The sequence below is a fragment of the Benincasa hispida genome, chromosome 3 (assembly GCF_027475165.1).
Source record: "Benincasa hispida cultivar pf3 chromosome 3, pf3_genome.v1.1, whole genome shotgun sequence".
Classification (NCBI taxonomy): Eukaryota; Viridiplantae; Streptophyta; class Magnoliopsida; order Cucurbitales; family Cucurbitaceae; genus Benincasa; species Benincasa hispida.
In genome coordinates, this window is record NC_143480.1 from 74,728,332 (window position 1) to 74,754,249 (window position 25,918).

A 25,918-nucleotide genomic window follows, 5' to 3' on the forward strand; every position below is an offset into this window, starting at 1 on the left:
TTATATAAAAACAAACTGTTAAGTTATCTGGTGTATGATATATGAAATAATAATGTTAAGTTAGCAAGATTCAATATAACATATAATATACCAATTCATTAGTAATTGGGATAATTACCTTCAATATATATATATATACAATATATAATATACCAATTAATTGAGCAACAATATGAAATGTATTTTGGTGGTATGTTTTATAGATTTGAGAATTAGAATTATTACAATTTTTGAAAAGAATATATGAAAAACAATCTATTATGTTCTACAAATTGAGATAAAAAATTGAGATTGTCCAGTTTATGTCATAAATGATTTGAGAAAATACATGTATAGTTGAAAATTAATCAACAATAGCAAAACATAAAACTAAAAGATAAAAAATGAAATAAAAAACAAATAGAAAAAATATAACTAATCTCATTCACAAAAAACTGCATCAGATACTAAAACTCAACTCAACTCTACACTCAAACATAGACTTCCAAACTCAACTAAGCACACTAAACACAAACAATAATTACCAACTCAATTCAACTCTACACAACAAACACAAACAATTTAACTCCTCATATAATTTAACTTTCCAGATAATAATTACTAACTAAACTCAATTTTTTTATCAAGCACCAAATGCCCTCTAAACTTTTTTTTATACATATTTTAAAAAAATTTTCTAATCACTTTGCAGGTTAGAGTGGGGAAATAAATAAATAAATAAAATAAAAAGCAAAAACTCACGTCTCACCCCTCCCTAACACGCCAGCGGAGTTCGACATAGCCAGTTCTAGTTGTTTTCATCCTACAAGTAAAATTTCCCTCTATTCTGTCGATCTTCCGTTGGCCACTCCGGTGATTCTTTACCTGTCAAAGGAATCAAAGACGAAGAATGAGGGATTGACGGATCTGTGCTGCTCAATCCCTCTGCTAACACAGTCAATCATATTCCCCAAGTTGAAGAATTCAAGTGATCGGCATTCCAATTGGGAGAAGTAGATATGGGGAATTTATTCGTTAAGAAACCCAAAGTCACCGATGTTGATAAAGCGATTCTCTCTCTCAAGACGCAGAGACGCAAACTCGGCCAATATCAACAACAGGTTTTCAATTCATCCCCTATTCTTAATGTACTCCTGTGGTTGGATTTTTGAAGTTCTCAGGAATTGCTCGCTGTGGTGAAATGTATGATTATTGTTGGCTGTTAGAGCCTAACTTTAGCAATATTAGGTGGCATATATTTGTTGATTAGACCCTTTTCGTGTTTACTCTCATCCCCATAATTTGTTCTCATCTGTTTCCCCATTTGCTTGTGTATTCGAGTTCCGCAGTTCGAAAACGTCTCTGGGAAAATTATTGAGAATGTACTAACCTCTGTATGATGTAATTAGCTTATATCACAAAGGTATTTTAGAATTACTATCTAATTCTTGGAAATTCTATGGAGATCTTAGATTTATTTCGGATGAATGATAATGTGTTTTCTTCTTCGAGAAGTTTTGAGTTCAAAGCACGGTATAAATGTTATATTTTCTTTTACTGTGTCAATAAGTTTAGAATAATTTTTTTGTTGGTTACTGCATGTACATGCTGGATTAGTGTAGATGTCAGACCTGTGCTTGGGTTTCTGTTACCAAGAATTTTTGTGATTGTCATTTCTCCTTCTTTTTGAACGAGAACCATTTTTTTCTTGTAATTGTGCAGTTTGTTATATTTCTGTTTTTAGCTTCTTTCTTGGCCTTTTCTTTCTTTTTGGTATGGATCTTGTGTAGTCTCATTTTATCTGTGAAAGTTGGTTTCTTTATTAAAATGTACCATGAGTTTGGATAACCTATATGATCGTGTGATTTGAGCTTGTAGGATACATTGTGTTTGATATTTTATAATAGCTTTTTTTTTTGGCACATGGATTTAATATATACAAAAGAATCTCTGAACAAATGTTCCCAAATGTTCATGACTTTTTCAATGACAATGAGGATAATTTTTGTTTTTTGTTTGTTCCTGGTCTCTTGTTTCACTCTTAAGATCCCTTGTTTGATCGGAGCCTTTTCAAGTGAATGGTTGGGGATGGGAAAGTTATAGTTCAGAAGTCTAGTAATGAATGATTTAGAAAAGAGGTAACTTTCAAAATGAAAAAGGACCCGATGCCATGGGGCTCTAGTCTAGGTAGTTTTACGTTCTCAATGATAAAATACGGGAAATTAAAGTCAAATTTCAGGTAGAGGATTTGAGCCTTATGGGAATAAGTCCCTTTTGAAGGAAAGGAAGCAATTCTATAATGGGCGGAGGTGGTACCCCTTTCCCTAGAGCCAGTGCCCCATCTTCACCTGCACCAAAAAAGAAAAAAAAATATGGCGGACAAAGGAATTGACAATATTGCTTCCACAGAAACTATGCAAGGTCTGTGCATTGTGGACTTAGACTTAACAGAAGATTAGTTGGAATGTAGTAGAATTAAGGGCTCCAAACAGGGAAATAGTCATGCTGTGATGTGAACAATATACCCTCAAGACAATCTTATTTGATGATCAGCCCCAAAATGTATACAAGGCAGCACTTATATAGCTGCAGAACCGAGATGGTGGTTACATAATAACTTCCTTCTAAATCTGGAAAGTTAATAAAGAAACTTAAGAAATAACAAATTAAGTCTTTGCTACCTAAACTACTTAGAAGATATAAATAAATATAAGAAAGATTAATCTACTCAAGATCATAAAGATTTCTTGAGAGATTTACGAATATTTATACAAGAAAGATAAAGATTCAAGAAAGATCTTCAAAAGAACAAAAGAAACATCCAAAGGAGTACATCATGCCTGTTATCGCAGGGAAAGGAAATAACATGCTAAAAGAAATAATTTTGAACTTGGTACTTATTCAAGAGTCTATTCTAGAAAGCATGGAAGGAAATCAAGCTATGGATGTTTGAAGTTTGAAGCATATTGTTGGAATCTTATTATTATGAAAAACAAAAGCAATTCATTGATATGATGTAATAGAATACATAGGGGGTTCCTATCGGATAACAAATACAAAAAACACCTCCATTGATTAGAGAGGGTAGCTAACTATAATTACAAAAAGGAGGAGATAATTTGCTTCAAGAGATAGCTAAGAGAGATGTTGATTCAATAAAATAACTGTAGTCACGATTTTTATCCTTGAAGATGTGGCATTATGTTCCAACCAAAGATTCAAAAAGAAACCTTGAACATTACAAAGCGAAAGGATTTGTTTGTCCTTTTTGAAGAGATGACCCAGAAGAAGAGAGATAAGAGACATGTTATCACCCGGTCTTGGGAATGCCAAGCGAAGGTGCCTTGTGAACAATTCCAGCACTTTGTAGCAGGAGCACAAGTACTGAAAAAATGAGTTTTTGTTTCAGTATTGGAGAAACATATAGGGAGGCAACTGGAAGATATGTAAAGCCATGGGGATCTCCATTGAAGCTTGTTGAAAGTGTTGATGCAGGAGCGGGAAGAACTTTGCCTTTTTTCAGTACTTGTGCTGATGCAGGAGCGGGTGAGATCTCCATTTAAATTAGCGTTTTGTAGTCCAACGGTTAGGATAATTGCCTTCCAAGCAATAGACCCGGGTTCGACTCCCCGAAAATGCACATATTTTTATCTTTCAAAAAAAAAAAAAAAAAAAGAACTTCACCTTTTTGGTGTACCAACCAGACCATACATATATATGATCTATTTTTCTACAAATTCCAGCACCAAGAGTCATCTCTGTCCCAAGGCATTAAAGGGCTGTGAAATGGATGATAAAGTGACCCACTCTTCAATCTCCATCTCTGAGACTTCTTCTCAGATGGAGGGTCCATGTTTCAGTTTGAGAACACCAAAATTGCAGCACCAAGAGTCATCTTCATCGTGGGAAGGACTTCTGACTAGAACACCTAGGATGAATCTTCTTTGTGGGTGTTAGCCATCTATGGGCTACCTTATCATGCAAAAATTAGAAATTAATATTTTGGTAAGAATTAGAGGGTCTATGGGCGCTTTATAATTGTGGGAAGGACTTATGACAAATAACCTAGGTAGAAGGATTTGACCATGTAATAGATGACCCCTCTTTGGTTCAAATATTGTTTCCAAATGCCAAAGTTTTTTTGAGCTCTAGATCAGGACCCTTCATTTGAAATGGATATCTATAAGACCTATTTGTCACACATACAAGAGGACTAAGAAGAGAATTCACAAGGGCAGAAAGATGTGGAATGTGGAGTTGGTTATTTCGTGAGTGGGGGAAGGGCTGAGAGGGCAAGGTTTATGTAGGGGTTATGCTCAAGAAGATTGACAATAAGGCTTCTCCAATTTGATATGAGATCATTGAGACTATAATTTGTTATTTTTTATAGTCACTAGTTAGAGTGTGTTTGAAAATGTTCTTAAAAATATCAAAAGTGCCTTGAGAACATTTTTTAGGTTGGGTGATTATAAATTCATGGGTCTCTCTAAACTCTCTGTATGATGTGTTTTTTATGGAGAGAGTTGTAGGAGGTAGAAAATATTTTGTGTAGTGTAAGTTTGGTAATGGAAGAAGGGTTTCCATCGAGGAACATGGAGGTGGAATTGGGAATGACAGCTTGGGTCTAATATTGCTAGAACTTAGTGATGGCTTTAGGGAAACTATATAGGTTTTGGCACAAAAAGAGGGGATGCACCTCTATTCTTAAAAACTAAGAATTTTATTTTCGAATTGGCTAATTGGTGTGGAGGTCTATTGGAGGAGGAGGAAGAAGTAGTTGAGTCCTGGGAGGACGTCAGTTTTCGAGCAAAAGGAGACGTAAATGGTTTTATTTTGGTGGTGTGTCTGGTCAATCACGACAACTTCTCCTTTTCAATTAGGTTTACTGTTGGTTAGAGAGGCGAGTTGGCCGAGCAAGTTGGTTCGGAGAGTCCCTTAAAAGTGTTAGGGAAAGTTTATCTGAGTCCGTCTTCTTTCTAGTGTTGTTGTTAGTCAGTGCATTGACTATAGTGCAAAAGGAAGAGAGTGATGGGGTGTTGAGGGGAGAAAAAAGGGAGAAGTGGATTCGAGCATTGGGCCAAACTGCATTGTTGGGTCTTCTGAAAAGGCCTCCCTTGTATCCAAACTTTAATAGCAAGCTGAAAAAGAAAGGAGATTTGATTGTGGGCCAACCCACTCAGAGGCTTGGAAAAGAGCTTATTAGAGAGGACTTAGGTTGGGAAAATGAGATGGGTTCTTGGACCTTCAAACCCAATCCAAGTAGATGGTGATTTTTATCCATCCGACTCATCAATAGTGAGTTATTCAAATGACGACTCATTTATCCTCCTTCATTCTTAAGAGAAGTCCGTCGCCAGTGGATTTGTTGTTTGCCAAAGGAGGTTGGATGCACCTCTGTTCTTAAAAATTAAGAATTTTATTTTCGAATTGGCTAATTGGTGTGGAGGTCTATTAGAGGTGGAGGAAGAAATAGTTGAGTCCTAGGAGGACGTCAGCTTTCGAGCAAAAGGAGACGTGAATGGTTTTATTTTGGTGGTGTGTTTGGTCAATCACAACAACTTCTCCTTTTCGATTAGGTTTACTGTTGGTTAGAGAGGTGAGTTGGCCAAGCAGGGTGGGTCGGAGAGTTCCCCAAAAGTGTCAGGGAATGTTTGTCTGAGTCCATCTTCTTTGCAGCATCGTTGTTAGTCAATGCAAAATGAAAGTCACCGGGTGCTGAGGGGAGAAAAAAGGGAGAAATGGATCCAAACATTGGGCCAAGCTGCATTGTTGGGCCTTTTGAAAAGGCCCCTTAAATCCAAACTTTAATAGCAAGCTGAAAAAGATAGGAGATTTGATCGTGGGTGAACCCACCTAGAGACTTGTAAAAGAGCTTATTAGAGACAATTTGGTTTGGGAAAAGGAGATGGGTCTTGTACTTTCAAACCCAGCCCAAGTAGATGAAAATTTTTATCCATCTGACTCATGAATAGTGAGTTATTCAGATGACGACTCGTTTATTTCATCCTCCTTCATTTCTGAGAGAAGTCTGTTGCCAGTGGATTTGTTGTTTGCCAGAGGAAGTTGGATGCACCTCTGTTCTTAAAAATTAAGAATTTTATTTTCGAATTAGCTAGCTAATTGGTGTGGAGGTCTATTCGAGGAGGAGGAAGAAGTAGTTGAGTCTTGGGAGGATGTTAGCTTTCGAGCAAAAGGAGATGTAAATGGTTTTATTTTGGTGGTGTGTAAGGTCAATCACGACAACTTCTCCTTTTCGATTAGGTTTACCGTTGGTTAGAGAGGCGAGTTGGCCGAGCAGGGTGGGTCGGAGAGTCCCTCAAAAGTGCTAGGGAAAGTTTTCCGAGTCCGTCTTCTTCACAGCATAGTTGTTAGTCAGTGCAAAAAGAAAAGAGTCACGGGGTATTGAGAGGAGAAAAAAGAGATAAGTGGATTTGAGCGTTGGGCCAAGCTGCATTGTTGGGCCTTTTGAAAAGGCACCCCTTAAATCCAAACTTTAATAGGAAGCTGAAAAAGAAAGGAATTTTGATTTTGGGCCAACCCACTCAGAGACTTGGAAAAGTGCTTATTAGAGAGGATTTGGTTTGGGAAAATGAGATGGGTCTTCGACCTTCAAACGCAACTTAAGTAGATGATGATTTTTATCCACTCATTAATAGTGTCGTTTATTTCATCCTCTTTCATTCTTGAGAGAAGTCCATCGCCAGTGGATTTGTTGTTTGCCAAGGAAGAAGGAAGTTGGGAGGAAACCATCTCATGTGGAGAAGGCGAAGGTTCTATTGCTATGCTGAAGGAAGTTGAGTAGCATTGTCAAGAAAGTCTTATAGTGGATGAGGGTGGGGTTCGGTCAAATCCAAGCTTCAACAGAAAGACATAGGTGATTCCTTCTTTGAGGCAATTTCCTCAATCAATCCAACAAGTTATTACAGTTGCACTTGCCTGTCAAGTAAGTGTTACTCCCCTTTCTTTGGTTTCTAGGCCTTCTTTGTCTGAGAGGATGTTGGGAGAGGGGGAGTGGAGAGGTGTACTTTTGCCTAATGAGGTTTTGTTGGGTGACCTTTATTCCTTCACTAACCCCCTTCTGGTTCCATATCCGTTGCCTAGAGGGGAGTCTTTTGGGAGTTGGCTCACTGGGTGAGATGCATTGGCGTCAGTAGAGTGAGTGCTAAGGAGACCAATAGGAGTATCAAGAGGAAATCTTGTAGGGTGAGTAGCAATAAGGTTGTCAGAGAGCTTCAAAAGCTCGAAAGCTCAGTTAACTATTAGAGAAAGAAGACTCCAAAGGAAGTGGGTAATTCTCTGTTCCAGTATTGAAAACCATTTCTTGGAATGTGTGTTGGGGGGGGGGGGGGGGGGCGGGCGCGTGATAAGAGAAGGTTAATAAAGGAAGTTCTTTCTCAAGAGAATCTGGATATTGTGGTTTTGGTGGACACGAAATAGAGTGATTTTGAGATGCAGTTTATAGGTAGTATTTGGAGGTTGAGAAGGGTGGAGTGGTAGATTCCGTGGGAAAGTCTAGGGGCATCTTGTTTTTGTGGAATAGTCATACTCCAACGGCTTCGGAAGTGATTAAGAGAGTCTTTTCGCTCTCAATTTTTTTAGATGGAAGGAAAGGATGTTGAAAGGTGTGGGTGGTGGGAGTGTATGATCCTCCTAGAACTAAATGAAAAGTTGAGTTTCTGAATGAGTTGGGAGACCTTTTTGGCCTTTGTGGGGCAATTTGGTGTTTAGTGGGCGATTTTAATATAACTCGTTCTCAAGCTAGGAGGGATTCGATGGGAAAGGTACTTGATCTATGAGGAGGTATAATGATTTCATTGAGGGAAGGAAGTGGATTGATCCTCCCTTTTTGAATGTATTCACTTGGGCCAATAGTAGAGCGAGAAGTAGGATTCATAGGTTTCTACTATCTTTGGAGTGGATTAAGTTGTTTGGGGAATTTCGGCAGGTGGTGGCCTCGAGAGTCACCTCTTATCATTGGCCTATTATCCTTACTTCGGGGTCTGAATTGGGGGCCTTTTCCCACTTGTTTTGAATATATGTGGCTTCTAACACCCCTTTTTTAAATCCCAGTTTTCTAGGTGGTGGAATGATGCGGTTTAAGGAGGATGAGAAAGCTTACGATTTATGGTGAGTTGAGGGCTTTGCAAAGGAAAATATTTGGAAAAGAGAGGTCTTTGGTGATGTTAGATTACAGAAATAGGAGATCTTGGCTAAGATTAAGTGGAGTGATGAGTTGGATTTGGAGGGTCTTTTGGACGAGTCTCTCAAGGCTGAAAGGGATTCCCTTCAGATCCAATTTGTGTAGGTGGCTAGGAAGGAAACTTGTAGTTGGAGGCAAAAAAGTGAAGTTGGGTTTGGCTAAAGAAGGAGATTGCAATAGCTCTTTCTTCCACAGTTTGGCTAATGGTTGGAAGAGTAGGAATAGGATCATCCCTTTGGTCAATGAATGAGGGGAGGTCTTTAGAGACGATAACGAGGTCGTCTTCCTTCTCCAATCTTTATGGGCCGGAGGTTTATCCCAAACTTCTTGTCTAAGGTGCTGATTGGAGCCCCATTTCTGAGGGGGAAAGGGATGGATTGATTGAGCCTTTTATTGTGGAGGAGATTAAATAGACTGATTTTGGAAGTGATAGATCATAGTCCCTAGGGCCGGATGGTTTCTCTTTGGTTTTTTATTAAGATAATTGGGTTTTGATTAAAGAGGATTTAGTCAAAGTTTTTCAGGAACTTTTTGAGAGGGGCATTCTAAATAATTCCATTTATGAAAGGTTTGTTTGTTTGATTCCTAAGAAGGAAAACTTGACCAAGACTTTTGATCGATCAATTTAATTATGCGTGTGCATAAATTTCATGCAAAAGTGTTGGCTAATCGGTTGAAGAGAGTGCTTCCGTTGACTATATGTGACACATAAGGAGCTTTTGTGGCTAGGGGACAGATCTTGGATCAAGTCCTTATTTCTAACGAGGCGATTGAGGATTATAGATCTAGGAAGGAGGAAGGAATGCTTGATTTTGAAAAAGCCCATGACCGTGTGGATTGGAATTTCTTGGAAAAGGTCTTGGAGAACGACTCTGGTTACAAGTGGCAAATTTGGATGTGGGGTTGCTTGAGAAATGTGAGTTATTTTTTTCTCATTAATGGGAGCCCCATGGAAAAAGTGGTGGTTACTAGGGACCATAGATAGGGAGACCCTCTTCTCCCTTTCTTTTCTCCTTGTGGACGTTCATAGTAGAATAGTTGATAAGTTTATTGAGGTCAATGTCTTTGAGCCTTTTGAGGTGGGTAAGGATATGGTGGACTTCCTTTCCCATCTTCAATTTGCTGATGACACTCTATTTTTCTATTCTGGTAAGGAGAATTTGTCGTTGATCTTGAATCATGTTCTTGCCTTCAAAGAAGAGATGTTTGGGTTGAGGATTAATAAGGGGAAGTGTAGTGTTATGGTGATCAATTGTGACGAAGAGAAGCTTAGAAGATGGGCTGAGTTGGTGGGGTGTGACATTAAATAATTCTACTAAAGTCCATCTCTTGTAAATATCTATGATTTTCCATATTTTAGAATGATGTCATAGACTCATAAACTCCTGTTTAATTATCTTAATTTAATTTTTTCAAATTGTACATGTTGATGAATTATGAATATTAATTAAGCAATATTTTAAATAACTTTTTTTACGCCATCTATAAATCATGGATTGAATTATGCATAACCACAAATCATCCTAAATTAATGTTGCACTTTACCCTGGGCATAAGACCAAAAACCAATAAATATCTCAAAATGAAGTCAGATATTAGCCAAAATAACTTTTGTCTGGGTCTCTTTCATAGGAATGCAACTGTTTTTTACTTTGAAAATTGAATAATTCTTTTTTTCTTTCCATGACTTTTTATTCCTTAGCTTGATGCTGTCATTGAAGCAGAAAAGAATGCTGCAAGAGAGTTAGTTCGACAAAAGAAAAAGGATCGGGCCTTGTTAGCTTTGAAGAAGAAAAAGGCACAAGAAGAATTATTAAAGCAAGTTGATGCCTGGTTGATTAATGTTGAGCAACAAGTGAGTTATGTTAATTTTTCCCTTGTCTATTCAAATTTCATTTTTTTCTCCCTTTTTACTCAAAGTTCTCTTTTGTTTCCTTTAAAACGTAATGATTGTGTTTTATCTTACAATTAAGATTTTGATGGTTGCAATAGTTAGGTTTGGTTTTCTGATTTGATAGTAACGATTCAATCATCTCCTTCACTGTTTTATTCATGTTTAGAACTTTTTGTATTTTAGAAATTTATGCTTGTGCTTTAATATATTTGTTTGCTCAGTTGTCAGATATTGAATTGGCCAGCAAACAGAAAGCTGTTTTTGAAAGTTTGAAGGCTGGCAATAATGCGATCAAAGCTATACAAAGTGAAATTAATATTGATGATGTCCAAAAGCTGATGGATGATACTGCCGAAGCCAAGGCATATCAAGATGTAAGTTCGTGAGTTTTTTCAATTGATCATTTTATTTCGTTTTGTTAGTATTCATGTTCGTTTTGTTAGTATTCATGTTTGAATTTTTATTTCATTACCTGGTTTACAAGTCATATTATGGTTGAATAAAATTGGATGTATTTCTTAACCATGATGGAATTAAATATTCTTGTATTCCAAAAAGTAAGATACATAACCCTCTAATATAGAAGAAAGACCCAATACAAGAAATGGAAGAATAGAATAAAACCATTAATGGATATGCCTAATTAAAAAAATTCACCGTCAATACAATAATTGTGAAATTTTGTAGTTGGAACATTAGTAAGAAAGTGTTGAGGATCTCACATTGGAAAGATGATGAGATCTCACAATCTTAAAGATGCATGAGTTACTATTAGGAATTCTCCCCCAGCAAACAGAAATCCCAACTAGATATCCTAAGAATAGAGCAATTCTTTGGTAATCTTTATTTATAAACTTCAAGGGAACTTACAAAGGAAGTAAACAGCAAGATGAACAAGTACAATTCAAGAACATCCAAACCACCAACACTTTCTAGTGGGCTGGAAATCCTCTCCCACAAGCCAAGCTTGTCTATACCAAAAGCCTATCCCTCCCCTTCTATGTAAAACCTTTCTTAAACCCCTCTCAAACTAACGGTCCCCACTAGCTAACAAACTTCATTCTCCACTAACTAATTATTTCCTCCCGAAATACCCTTTCTACCCCTACTTTAATGTATGTATAATTGGAGGCCTTGTAATACCCATGGGGTTCCCATTCACCTTGTCCTCAAGGTGAAAGTAGGAAATTGTTGTTTCATTCTGTTTGCAGCTTCCCAAGTAGCCTCACTCTCAGAATGTTGCTTCCACTTCACCAACCATTCCTCCTTCACCATTTCATTGTTCCAGCGGACTCCCAACACTGTTTCTGGTACCAACTGCAATGCAAATTCATCCAAGAGATCAGGAGGATGATTTTGCACTTGAGCCGCTGCCCCAATATACTTTTTTAGCTGTGACACATGAGAACATTATGTATCCTTGCTTCCAACGGCAATGCCAGCTTATAAGCTACAGATCACACTCGTTCCAACACTTTGTACAGCCCATAAAATTTAGAGCCAAGCTTTTCACAGCGTCGCCTGGCCAGTGTGCCTTGTCTATAAGGTTTGAGTTTGAGAAAGACCTCATCACCTACCTCAAATTGCACCACTCTTCTGTTTTGGTCAGCAAACTTTTTCATCCTTCCTTGAGCCACGATTAAATGTTCTTTCAAAGCTACCAAGCTGGTCACGTTCAATCAATTGTTGTTTGAAGGTATCATTAGAGGTCTTTCTATCTCCATATGAGATCAATGCGGGAGCTGTTCGACCATACACTACACTAAATGGAGTGGTATTAATGGAAATGTGATAAGTCGTGTGGTATATTCAGTCCATGGGACCCGTTTACTACATAGTTTCAGCTGCTGGTTGCAAAAGCACCTAAGAGATGTCTCCACACAATGGTTCACCCTCTCAGTCTATCCATCTGTCCGAGGATGGAAGGTTGTACTTCTCTTCAATGTCGTGCCATGGACTGCACACAATTCCACCCAAAAACTACTAACAAAAATCTTGTCTTGGTCAAGCACTATTGACCACGGGATATCATGTAATCAAACAATTTCAGTAATGAAGATTTCTGCCACTCTTAGCCGTATAGGGATGGCTCAAGGGAATAAAATGCCCATAATTGCTCAACCAATGCACCACCACCATGAGTGAGTTATACCCCTTTGATTTTGGTAAACCCACCACGAAATCCATGAGTTATACCCCTTTGATTTTGGTAAACCCACCACGAAATCCATGAATATATCTTCCCACACTCTATCTGGCATAGGCAATGGCTGTAACAACCCAACTGGAGCCACTGACTCACTCTTATTCTTTTGGCAGATTACAGACTTTGCTGCATGTCTTCTGACATCCTCTTTCATACCCTTCCAGTAAAGTTCTTCATACATTTGTTTGTACGTACATAAGAACCCTGAATATCCTCCTAGCACCGAGTCATGGAAGGTATTTGATAATTTTGGAATGAAAGACAGTTTTCGTTTTTGCCAAAACCAACCTGCCCTTAAATAATAGAATGTCTTGCTCCAAAGAGACCTTTACCACTCTCAAAGGATCCTCCTCAAGTTTCTGTATTGTATTAGAGCATAGTAATCAACACTATAATTGCTAATTGTATGCGGAAGATTGACAAACAGATACAAAGCTTATTCTTTATTTTTGTCCCCTTCTGGGAGCTTGTATCCTTGAACAACTTTGATCAATGTAATCTTATCAATGGTTCCTACTTTTTATCAGTGTTCAGAATTCCTTTGGCTGTTTGCAAGGAAAATGAAAAAAGATCTTTAGGAACTTATTGTGGAAAAGGGCCAACCGTGCTAAAGGCTGCTATTTAGTTGGATAGGTCAAAGACTCAAAGTTACTACTCCTTGCGACTTCGGCAGTTTATTGCGTCCATAATTTGCTCTTTGTAAATGGTTATATAGGTTTGAAACTGAGGAAAACACTCTCTGGAGGATGGCGGTTAAAATCAATGAGGGGTGGATGCTATGAAATTTGACGAATAGACCTATCCGAACAGGATCCTTCACTCCTTGGAAAGAGATTGTTAAGGCAAATAGCTTCTTTTGGAACCTGTGGGGCCTAAGAAGGGATCTAGAGATGAGAAGAGGCTGATTCGATAGGGAATTGGATGAATGGGGCTGACCTTAGTGGAGTTTTGGCTCATTGTAAACCGTTAAATGCTGAGGATCGGTTGGTGTGGAGATGGGAGATGGGTGGCAAGTACACTGTTAAGTTGCGTATGCTGATTTACATAAGGAGAGAAGGCTCCTGGATGCTGTCAGTTGCACTACTATTTGGAAAGGAGCAGTTTTGAAAAACGTTAAGTTCATGTGGACCACAGCGCTTGGAAGTAATAATAGTAGTGACAAAGTTCAAAGTAGATATCCTCATTTCTCCCTTTCTTCAACACGTGCTTGTTATGTAAGAGAAGTGAAGAAATCTTGAACCACTTGTTTTTTCACTGTGATTTCAGTAGAAGGATTTGGGAGCATTTTGGCAACTTGTTTAACTTGGAGTGGTGTGTGCCTTGGTTTGTCAAGGATTGGATGGCTGAATCCCTTAGCAGAGGAGGGCTGAAGGAAAAAGCCAATGTACTTTGGAGCAATATGTCAAAGCCAATTTTGTGGTTATTGTGGAAAGAAAGGAATGTTAGAATTTTCTTTTCAGATAAGTGTATTTCTTTTTGTTACTTTTGTGATCTTGTACAACTTATGACCTCTAATTCGAGCATCCAACACAAACCTTTTTGTAACTACACCACGCACTGTCATCCTATATTGGACGGTCATTTTATAATAATTCCTTTGTGTTGAGGAGAGAGGGCATGCATTGTTCATTTGCCCTTTAGGTGGTCCCTTGGTAGGGATGGTGTTTTTTGTTGGTTCTTATCATAATAAATTTTTAGGTAAAGTCTTGCACCCACTTTTAGGCCAAGACTTTGAAGACGTCAAGGATTTTCTTATTCAGCATGCTGAAGACTCAAACATCATACCCCAGAGATCATGGACCTTAGCTAATGGATTTTTACCTTGGGGGGATATTTTATTAAGTATATATTGAATCCTCAAGCCTGTTGCTGCTTGGTCGACCAATTTCCTGATGCAAAATCCTTTATAAACTGTCCACCTTTGCCATTTCAGAAACCCGACACAGAAAATGCTTATCATACTTGGAAAATTGTCAAACAGATACATTCAAGAAGGGGAAAAAAAAATCTTGTGGCTGTTACCAAATTTTTGTTTTGTTGAGCTCTCTGACCTATTATACAAAATTTGAAGTTGATTAGCACCATGTTTTGCAAAGAAAGAGTTATGATTATGGCAATGGCATGACAGTTATGAAAAAAATGGAAGAATGCAAGCCTTTCTAATGTTAGGGAATTTATTTATGAGTGGTGTTGTATGTTGGCTTTTCAAATGATTATAAATTTGGATGTGAGGGTATGGTGCACTGTTACCGAATTAGATTTTTTGGGATCATTTAATTCATCTACTTCATCGATTTATAATATCTGTGCTTCAGTTTCATTATGTTTCCCTTTTCTACGGCCTAAACTTTATTTATATGTTTGAAGGAAATTAATGCCATCTTAGGAGAGAAATTATCAGAAGAAGATGAGGAGCAAATCTTAGCAGAATTTGAGAGCTTGGAAGCTCAGGTATTCTGTGTTTTCTTGTCTTACTCTTATCATTTTTCATCCTCCATGATAGTGTTGGTCCGGTCAGTGATTTAATTGCTGGTCAAAATAGATTTCTACATGTAGAGTATCATTTATTTGCTTAGGATTGAGTACTAAAGTATTTTCACTTATAAATTAATTTTAATTTTGTATTTAGTTGGGAATAACGTTGCTGCATATTGAATTTGATTATAGCTGTGTAGTGCAAACTGCAATATAAGATTGGTCTAAATCCTATTCTGGACCTTGGACTTTCATTGTTGTTCCATTTTGGCCTCCAAACTTGGAAACAAATCTACTTTTGTTCTTGAATCTTACAAAAGAAAAGTAATTCTACTCATTATCATTATCTTTTACTGTTATTTATTTTATAGAAACCTAAATTCATTTTTTGTCTATTTAAGTCACTCATAAATTCACACATATTTGGACCCAAGTGCTGGTTTTCAAATTAATTTGGATTCTTATGAGGATTAAATAAGGACTTTCTAAGTTTTGAGAGACTAAATTGAGGCCTCAGAAGTTATAAGATGGATAGTCAAATCATAACTCAAATGTATTATAAAGTATGAATATAGAAATCAGAATAAGATTATTAACTCAAGATTGATAGCTATGACTACTGCCGATTGTCTTCTACTATACCATCTCAAGGCAATCTCCCATCAACTTTTTTCTCAGCTCATTGTTCAAGATCTGCCGGAGGTTCCAACATCCGAAGAAAATGCTGAAAAGTTGGTTCTTCCCGACGTGCCATCCAAAAAACCTGTTGCAGCTGATGCCATTGAAGAAGATGCTGAAATTGTTTCATCTGATGCACCCACAAAGAGAAGAGGTTTCTTTCTCTCTCATTTTCTACTCTCACAAAAAACAAAAGAGAAAGGAAGTTATCTTCTTACATCCACTGGTTTCATAATATATTAAATTTGTTGAATGCAGTTATGGAAGAACCTTTGGCAGCATAAATGTGGGTACTCTGAAGGAGGTGGCTCATTATGTTCTTCATGTAACTGGTGAAGTGGTTTGAGCTGAGCATCTGTTATTTGATTTTCTGAATTCTTACCGAGGGTCATAATGGCTCTTTCACCAATGTGATGTTTGTACAGACACTTCCTCATGCACGTATATAAATGTATTTTCTTTCTACTTAGGGGTGTGTTTTCCGAAGGCTTGTTTTTTCCCCCCTCATTTCTGTTGGATTAAGTTTTCAGTTAAATTATTATAATATTTGTTGTTATCTTTCTTAGTAGATATTTGAGTCTCTTGTTTCCAAAATTATTATAATACCCACAAAAAAAAAAAAAAAAAGGAAAAAAAAAAATCAAAGGTCCCTTGTTTTAGCAAGAGGAAGTTTGATAATTGGCTAAATTATTGAAAATATCCCAAAAAGAATTTCAAAATGTTTTATAATACCCTCAAACTAAAAAAAAAAAAAAAAAAAAAAAAAATCAAAAATATTTTTATCATTAATTTTGGATGGAAACCGTTAATACATTGTTCTAAAAATATCTCTTTCTTTTGTAGAGTTGTTTTGAAAATATCCTTCAAACTTTCAAAAATTTTATTAATACCTTTAAACTTAAAAATATGTATAACCAATAATATCAAAAGACACATGCTAGGGAAGTTTCTTGCTCTTGTGAACTCCTTAAAATGGTTTTCTTTTCAAAACCTACATAAGCAAGACAAGTTTCTCAAAAATCCTAAAAAGTTGTTTTTTTCATAAACGAAAGCAAGAATCAATAATAAGTTTGGGTGGAGAAGACAATATGTATTTGATATATTCAATATAATATATTTGATATATATTTCAATTTTTTAAAAATAAACGAAGATAATTTGATAAGTGCATGGACAAGATAACTTGTACAAGACATCCATTTTGCAGTCTCATGACATTGTTCACAGACTCTCGTGTCCCCATACTCCACAACAAAATGATCATGTTAAGCATCAACATGTCATGTTGAAATGGGTATGTCATTACTTGCTCATTCTAGTTTTTCTTTCCATTTCTAGAGTTTTGCTTTTCAAACTACCATCTACCTTAAAGATATATTACTTATTCCGAGTCATACCTCCTCCAAAATATCCTCTTAACCTAGCAAGAGATGTGAAGACAGATATCATGCCTTTTATGGTACCTATCGCCTGTTCCCGCTTTCTATAACCGTTATTCTTTTACTTAAAGATGAGACCTTACTAGTGAACTAAAAAGAAAAAGGAAAAACAAAGTAAATGATATATTATAAACACCAAGTTTTAACTACTTAACCAAAATGAACCAAATATAAGCATTCTAACTTCTCATCCTTACAACCATATATACATCCCGACTCTTTCAACTTATCTTTATATGTTCATAAACTACATGTCAGTCCAAAGAACTATAAACATACAAAAAAAATAAAAAAAAATTACAAGAAATCAGTCTACGAGAGGTAGCAGACAACGACTCAGTGTGCACCCGAAACTCTTTCACTATCTGGAAGGGATAAACAAAAGAAAAGGTGAGCTGAGAAGTCCAGTGAATGACAATTCTTAAAATGAATTTTATATTTAAAATTTAAGCAACAATGTATAACTGAGGAAGAATATTTCCTATAAAACCTGAAGCATGATACTTTCCAATCAAATAAACATAACATATTCAAAGAAATAAAATTCAGAGTTCATAGAACTTTCAAACATTTCATTCTAATTTCATAAATCATAATTCTAAAAGAAAACTCATAAATATAATCCTGAGCTGATAAGACCATCACCGAACCTATACCTAACCTTAGCTGATGTAGAGTCATCTCAATACATTCAACATTAATATCCTCTCCATACGTGCACATAAATATTCCCCCAAATGGCTAAGCACCCTAACACACGGCCCAAAGCCTATATGTGTGCTATGATGGGTCCCAAAGACCTATATCATATTATCCTCACCACAGGTTTAGGCACTAGATTCCGTATTTGACCCCTTTTGGCCCCAAAAATCCTCTAACTGTAGGAATCGAATTCCTTGTACGGAACTGTGTGATCGTTGTTTGCTTTAATCGTATTGACTTAATTTTATACAGAACAATAATATAGAGGAATTTAACATGTCATTACTTAATTGAAAGGGAAAAGACTGTTACCTTTGAAGATCAGTCTTCAATTTCTTCTCCCTCTCCAATGAAATTGGTCTTTCACAGTACAATATGAACAAGAAATCTCGAGCAAGATACCACTAAGAGATCTTCTTTGCCATTCTCGTTGGACAAGGAAGTTGGTATGAACCTTTGTGGAAGGGAAGGAAAAGTAGAGAACCTTTCTCTAAGAATGAAGGTTAGAGAGATTGTGAGAGTGTGAAAGAGAGAGGACAACCCGAAAAATTCACGTGAAGTCCAGCCCTCCAAAGTGCAAACCATTCTGCAAATTAAAGGCAAAGATCCCTCTCCCCACGTTTCCTCTTCCCCACTCTCCTGTGATGCAGAAGAGTTAGAATTGAATTTAATTAATAAAAGTAATTTGATTAGATTAAATTTAATTTATTAATTAAATATCCAGTATTTAATTTAATTAATTTCAACCATATTCTGAATATGCATTTCTCACATAACCTATAATTTTAATATGAATCTTATTCATCTCACTTATAACTAGTAGTTTTAATATAAATAATATAAATCTAATATTAATTAATAGTATTTGAATCTTATTCAAATATTTATACTCTCGTGTTATGTAGTTTAATTTTGAATCTAATTCAAAGTTAACTTTATATTATAATGTATATTAATTGTGTCATATGCAATTAATCAGTATAACTTTCATCAAGGACCCAAGGTTTGCAGCTCATTGAGAAGGGTGGTTTTGTTGTAGTCTAACTTGATTATAACAACATTATTACATAATTGGAGAAAACTCTTCGGAAGAGTCTCTAGGATAAGGCTGACCTGGCTGGCTTCATCAATAACCGACTCGTTCATCTTAGCCACATTGAAGTGGACCATGTTGAGAATATGTTTTTTGACAGAGGTCCCTTCTTGCATCCAAGCATTAAAGATGAATTTGAGGGCATCGTGCTTGATTTGCTGGATGGGTGTTCAAATATATCACACAATGATTCCTTGATCTCTCGAGCAGAAACCACGTTTTCATGCTTCTTGGCTAGAACTTCAGAGAAACTAGCCAAGACATATGCATGGGCCTTTTCGTTGTCCTTAATCCATCTTTCATATGCCTCACAAATATTTCGTGCAGCATTAAGGACTGGTATTTGAGGACATTCCTCAATTAAGACGAATTTCAAGTCGTCAATTGCCAGTACAGTGTTAATTGTGTTTTTCCATGTTGTGTAATTATCGCAGGTAAGTTTGTCAACAGATTGCAAATTTATTATCACACTAGTCATTTTTGCTGAAATAAACAAATTTTAATATAAGTTAGATAATAGCATAGCTCTTTAAGAACCAATCTAGTTTAGCAAGAATAATAATGAAAACCCATAAACTCATATTATTTTGCTATGATACTTCAATGATTTAGAACAAAAAACTATCGAAGGGTAATAAGTTATTCCTTCACTAAATTGACACTCTTAACTAAACCATACCCCAGAATAACTTTTATTCCTATAGTATTTAGTTATCATTATTTTAGTCAATAAAACCTTAACTCATTTAATGGTTCTTTTGAGTGTATCCCTCCATTTTAGATCCCATAGTACCATACCAATAAGTCAACAAAAAGAAAAAAAAACCATATTGGTGCAAAAATTAAGGCAACCCTATCTATCCCAGATAGAGATGTTTTGTTTTCGTCAACTTAAATACCCCAATCCTTAGGCAGAACTTTCTATAGATAAGGGTCCCTTATAGCCAATATTCTATAAATTTAATCTTTTATTAACTTATGTTAATCCTATTAAGTAAAATATTTTCCTATTTCTAATCTTATTAGAAACATTTTAGCATAAGGTTTTAACTTCCAATTTTAAAACAATTTAAAACACAAATTAAAACTCTATATTTGCATGCAACTCTTTGTTATAGATTTTTAATTCTATATCATATAGCTTTTTATATCGAAGAAATTAAAGTCTATAAAATGCGTCCTTTTATTTTCATTAACTAACCTAATACAACTATTATAAAAGATTAATGAAAAATAAGGATATAGTATACAAAATTTAATCATACATTAAAATACATATATAATATAACTATTATATTATAACATGCCTAATATCTAACATACATCATGCACATACAAAATTAAATATAACAATTATATTCAAAATGATGCATGATCATGCTACTTTATCAAATAATATAACTTGTATATCAAATTAATTAAATGCTATCATATTATATAATAATTATATACTAATATGATGCATGGACATGTTTAATTCTATGATAGGATTTTAAACCATATGGCATACAATATGCTACATATAAAAAAAATATAGGTTAAATTATAAAAAAAAAAAAAAAAAAAATGCCCCTAAACTTTACACTTTGTGTCAAAAATGCCCCTAAAGTTTCAAAAATACTCTTAAATTTTCAAAATGGGTTAAAAAAATCCCCTTACTGTTAGTTTTGGATAGAAACTATTATTGTTTTATGTCAAAAATACCTCCGAACTTCCAAAAGTTTCAAAAATACTCTTAAACATTAGAAAAAAAAAAGTTAAAAAATACTCTTACTGTTATATGAACAGAAACCGTTAATAGTGTCTTACCTCTCTATTTTCGATATTTTTCTCCCCTCCCTTCTTCAATACCCTATTATTCCCCTTTTTATTAACTATTTGACACTTTTTTTTAATCTAAAATAAATAAGTATATAAACTATAATAAGAAGAAAGATAATAAATAAAGCAACAAATAATTTTAAGACTTAAATATTTTAACGAAATTGTACGTTAATAGTTGAGTGTGTGGTAATAGCCAAATACTTTTTTATTTCACTATTTATCGTTTTGCTATGTTTCAATAGGAGATTTTGATTTTGGAATTTTGTGAAATTTTGTTGTATTTTATGTTTTAACTTAAAATTTTGGTTGTTGAGAAAATTGGTGTACGCTAAGAATTGAAAAATTAAAAGAAATCTGAGTACCTATATGGAAAAAAAAAATGAAAATATCTATATAACGTATTTTAAAATTGGTTCTTTTCAAATTTAAGAAAACTTCAAACAAATTAATCAGTATGAGTATTTTTAAATTTTTAAATTTTTAAGTCATTTTGTCACGAGAAATTTTGTTCAAATACTAACGGTAGAGGTATTTATGAACTTTTATTAAGGATATTTTTTAAACATTTTGAAAGTTCATGGGTATTTTTTAAACAAAATTTTAACGGTTTCCATTCAAAACTAACTGTAAGGGTATTTTTTGAACTCTTTTGAAAGTTTAAGAATATTTTTAAAACTTTTGGAACTTTAGGGGTATTCTTTTACACAAAGTATAAAGTTCAGAGGCATTTTTTTATAACTTAACCATATATATATACACACATCTCATGCACATTAATAAACTATATTATAAAGCAATAATAGATCAAGATTAATACCCCTAAAAGGATTAGTTATTATTTTTCAGGTTGTCCAGTCCAACCTGGATAAAGCAATAATCGTGGTCGAGGTCGTGATCGAGGTTGTGGTCGTGGTCGGGATCATGATCGTGGTAGAGGAAGAAATAATTATTATATTCGTGGTGGTCGTTCTAATCATTCAAATTTAAAAAAAAACACACAAAATGATGATCACAAAAGAAAATCTTCACAAGATAAGAGTTCAAAAAGTGTTCAAAACAAATGCTTTGGATGCAAAATGATTGGGCATTGGTCATGTACCTGTCGTATATCCAAACACTTAGTCAATCTCTATCAAGCCTCCTTAAAGGAAAAAGAGAAAAATGTGGAAGCAAATTTTGCATGCCAGGACAATGACATATTTGACCCATACCATATGATAAATTTGGATGTTGCAAATTTCTTTGAATCTCGTGAAGAGAAAATTAGCAAAATTGATGGAACATCAAGTGTTTCCTTTGACTTTGAAAATATATAACTTTAATGTTATTTTTTATTCATCTCCATGTCCTATTAGTAGATGTTAACCTTTGTATATTCTAAATGATGTTTTTCTTATTGTAATTATTTTCTTTTAATGAAGAAACCTAGATCATTTTCATATGTTGGATGACTAAAAAATGAGTAAAGAAGATCTATGTCTAGCAAACAATGTAACTACAAATACAATACTTACAAGTAGAAAATATTTTTCCAAACTGACAATGTTGGAAGCAAAAATCAATGCAATATCAGGTTTTGCAAACCTAATTGAAGGGTTTGGAAAAACAAATACTATTTTGCCTAGAGGAACTAAATTTACAATTGACAATGCATTGTTCTCTAATCAATCAAAGAGAAATTTACTTAGTTTTAAATATATACGTTGCAATGGTTATCATATTGAGATTGATAGAAAGAATGATGTGGAGTATCTTTATATCATATCTTCTGTCTCGTATGAAAAACGTATATTAGAAGAGTTGTCTACTTTATCTTTTGAATTATATTGTACTCATAATGAGTAATTGAAACATATGCAACAGTGAACCTGAATTTTATGAATTCAGACATACTTATAATTAGGCATGAAAGATTAGGTCATCCAAAGTCTATAATGATGAGAAGAATTATTGAGAATTCAAATGGACATCTACTGAAGAGCCAGAAAATTCTTGAATCTAATCAATTATCATGTGATGCTTGCTCTCAAGGCAAATTAATCATTAGACCATCACCAATCAAAGTATGGATTGAATCACCTGCATTTTTAGAATTCATGGTGATATATGTGGACCTATTAACCCACCAAGTGGACCATTTAGATATTTTATAGTATTAATAGACGCATCCAGTAGATGGTCACACGTGTGCTTATTATCAAGTCAAAATCTTGTATTTGCAAAATTACTTGCTCAAATAATTAAATTAAGAGCACAATTTCCTGATTATATAATTAAGATCATTTTTCTTGATAATGCTGGTGAATTTACATCCCAAGATTTTTATAATTATTGTATGTCAATTGGGATAAGTGTTGAACATTCTATGTTCATACACAAAATGGTTTAACAGAATCATTCAGAAAACATTTGTAGTTAATTGCTAGACCATTGCTTATGAGAGCTAAGCTTTCTACATTTGTATAGGGACATGTTATTTTACATGCAGCGTTACTTGTACGCATTAGGCCAATATCTTATCATAAGTACTCACTATTACAATTAGCTTATGGCCATGAACCAAATATTTTCCATCTGAAAATTTTTGGATGTGCAGTATATGTTCCAGTTGCTCCACCACAACGTACTAAGATGGGTCCTCAAAGGAGGTTAGGAATATATAATGGATAAATTATCAAATATTTTGAACCTCTAATAGGTGATGTATTTATTGCAAGATTTGTTAATTGTCATTTTAATGAGACAAAATTTCCAACATTAGGGTGAGGAATTAAGAAGTTGGAAAAAGAAATTACATGGAATACATCGTGAACTTGAAGTTCAGAAGATAAATCATTTGCAAAATATAGCAAATCAGTTACTATATGCATTTATAGATGCAAAGAAAATATTAAGTCACATATACCAACTGCAAATGTTCCATCGAAAATTGATATCCCAACACAGTAAGTTATCACTAATGAGTCTAGAATACGACAGAAGCATGGTAGACTACTGGGTTCCAAAGATAAAAATCCTCGAAAAAGAAAAATAATTAATAGTCAAGAAGACTTGGTTGAGGATGTAAATACCCATGAAGAAATTCATGACATTACTAATGAGGAAGGTGGAATATATAAAAATAATAATGAGATTTCAATAAATTATGTCATGACAAAAAAAGGTGGAACCGAACTCATGTAGTTATTGACAACATTTTTGATATAATGTTGGTCTTGATATTATATTTGAAAATGAGGATTTTGAACAAAAATCTGTTGAAGAATGTCGACATAGAAAAAAATGGTTTTAGTGAAAAGAAGCAATCGAGGCAAAATTAAAATTCACTTTCAAAACATCGAGTTTTTGGACCAATATTCTGAACACTAGGAGGTGTCAAATCTATGGGATAAAAATGGGTATTTGTGAGGAAAAGAAATGAATAATGAGGTCACAAGATATAAAGCAAGACTAGTTGTTCAAGGTTTTTCACAAAGTCCTGGTATTGATTATGAGGAGACGTATTCTCCGGTGGTGGATGCAATTACAATAAGATATTTAATTGATCTAACTGTGTATGAAAGTTTGGATATGCATCTTATGGATGTAGTCACAACATATTTATATGGTTCTCTTGATAATGATATTTATATGAGAATCCCAGAAGGCTTTAAGGTACCTGAAACATATAAATTAAATTTTCGAGAATTGTATTCAATAAAGTTACAGAGATTGCTATATGGATTGAAACAATCAGGATAAATGTGATAGTATCACTTGAATGGATATTTGTTGAAAAAATGATATCAAAACAATCCAATATGTCCATGTATTTTTATAAAGAAATTACAGTCAAGATTTGCTATTATAACTTTATATGTTGATGACTTAAATATAACTGGGACTCTTGAAGAGCTTTTAAAGACAATAGAATATCTTGCTAATAATATAAGACTAGATATTGCATTTTTAATAAATTTATTTGCAAAATATAGTTATTCTTCAACAAAAAGACATTGGAACGGTATTAAGCATTAACTCCATTATCTCCAAAGAATGATTGACATGGGTTTGTTTTATTCAAATAAATCAAATTTTGATCTAGTTGGTTATGTAGATTCTGGATATTTATCTGATCCACACAAAGCTAGATCTCAAACAGGTTACCTGTTCACATATGGAGGAACTATTATATCATGGCAATCGGTAAAATAGACCATAATAGCCACTTTCTCAAATCATGTTAAATTCTTGCAATTCACGAGGCTAGTCGAGAATGTGTTTAACTAAGATTAATGACTCAGCACATTCGTGGAACATGTGGTTTGTCTTCTAGTAAAAATATTCCAACGATATTATACGAAAACGACACAACATGCATATCCCAAATCAAAGAAGGATATATTAAAAGAGATAGAACAAAACATATTTCACCGAAACTTTTCTACACTCGTGATCTTAAAGAAAATGGTGACATTAGTATACAACAAATTTGTTCGAAAAATAACCTGGTAGACTTATTTACAAAGGCATTACTTACCACAACCTTTGAAAAATGGGTGCACAATATTTGAATGCAGCAACTCAGAGATCTCAAGTGATGTTTCCATGAGGGGAGAGTAAATACACTTTTTAAAAGTATCAGATTATATGAAATATGTATTTTTTTTTCCTTCACTAGGATTTTTTTCCCAGTGGGTTTATTCTTAGTAAGGTTTTAACGAGACATATTTCATATGTAATGGGCATCTAAGAGAGATTATTATAAATATATTAAATTAGGAGTAATGTAGATGTCCATTATTAGTGTCCATTGGTCATGGTCACTTATCTATTACCCATGTGTTGTCCATGTGTCTCAAGATTACACATTATCAATATTCATATAATCCACCTTCTATTTGTCAAATTGCCAATCAACCTTACCTACTTGCCAGATGCTTAGAATTATAGATGTCTAACATTTTTAGATTACCATGTTTGTTTTGTAGGAATATTTTGTAGATACCTGGGAATATTATGATATCTCTGTTTATTTCATAGGATTTTCTCTCGAATATCTAAAATTTACATAATGTTCCAAAAATTCCCTTACAACTATTTATTAATTTATAACTAATTTAATATAATTTGAACTTATATAATATATTTGTTTTTATCAGTTTGAATTTCTTTTTAAATTAATACGATTTATGTTATTTTTATATGTTATTTTTCTCAATAAAATAATATATCATAATTTAAGATTTTTATAAAATAAATATTAAAATTTAAATTTAAATATCTTGCTAAAAAATATTAAGAATTACGATATTAAAAAAATATGATATATATGGTTGATAGTACTTATTTTAACTATATAATGCAAATGAAAAATAATATATATATATTTGTGTAAAATAAAATTAAAAAAGAACAAAAATATAAAATGGAGATGCCCTTAACTCGA

At 34.3% G+C, this 25,918-nt stretch overlaps 2 protein-coding genes across 2 annotated transcripts; one reads left to right on the forward strand and one right to left on the reverse strand.

The window, feature by feature from the left end:
• The first annotated feature begins 687 nt into the window (after nt 1–687).
• Nucleotides 688–16,000, forward strand: LOC120074095 (vacuolar protein sorting-associated protein 20 homolog 1-like). The gene is made up of 6 exons (XM_039027091.2): nt 688–1,100; nt 9,882–10,034; nt 10,295–10,447; nt 14,647–14,730; nt 15,433–15,586; nt 15,691–16,000. The coding sequence occupies exons 1-6, from the start codon at nt 999–1,001 to the stop codon at nt 15,714–15,716; spliced, it is 672 nt and encodes a 223-aa protein (XP_038883019.1). The 5' UTR covers nt 688–998; the 3' UTR covers nt 15,717–16,000.
• Nucleotides 16,001–18,715: 2,715 nt separating this feature from the next.
• On the reverse strand, nt 18,716–19,144 carry LOC150037528 (uncharacterized). The gene has a single exon (XM_090312035.1). The coding sequence runs from the start codon at nt 19,142–19,144 to the stop codon at nt 18,716–18,718; it is 429 nt and encodes a 142-aa protein (XP_090168161.1).
• Between the last annotated feature and the right edge of the window lie 6,774 nt (nt 19,145–25,918).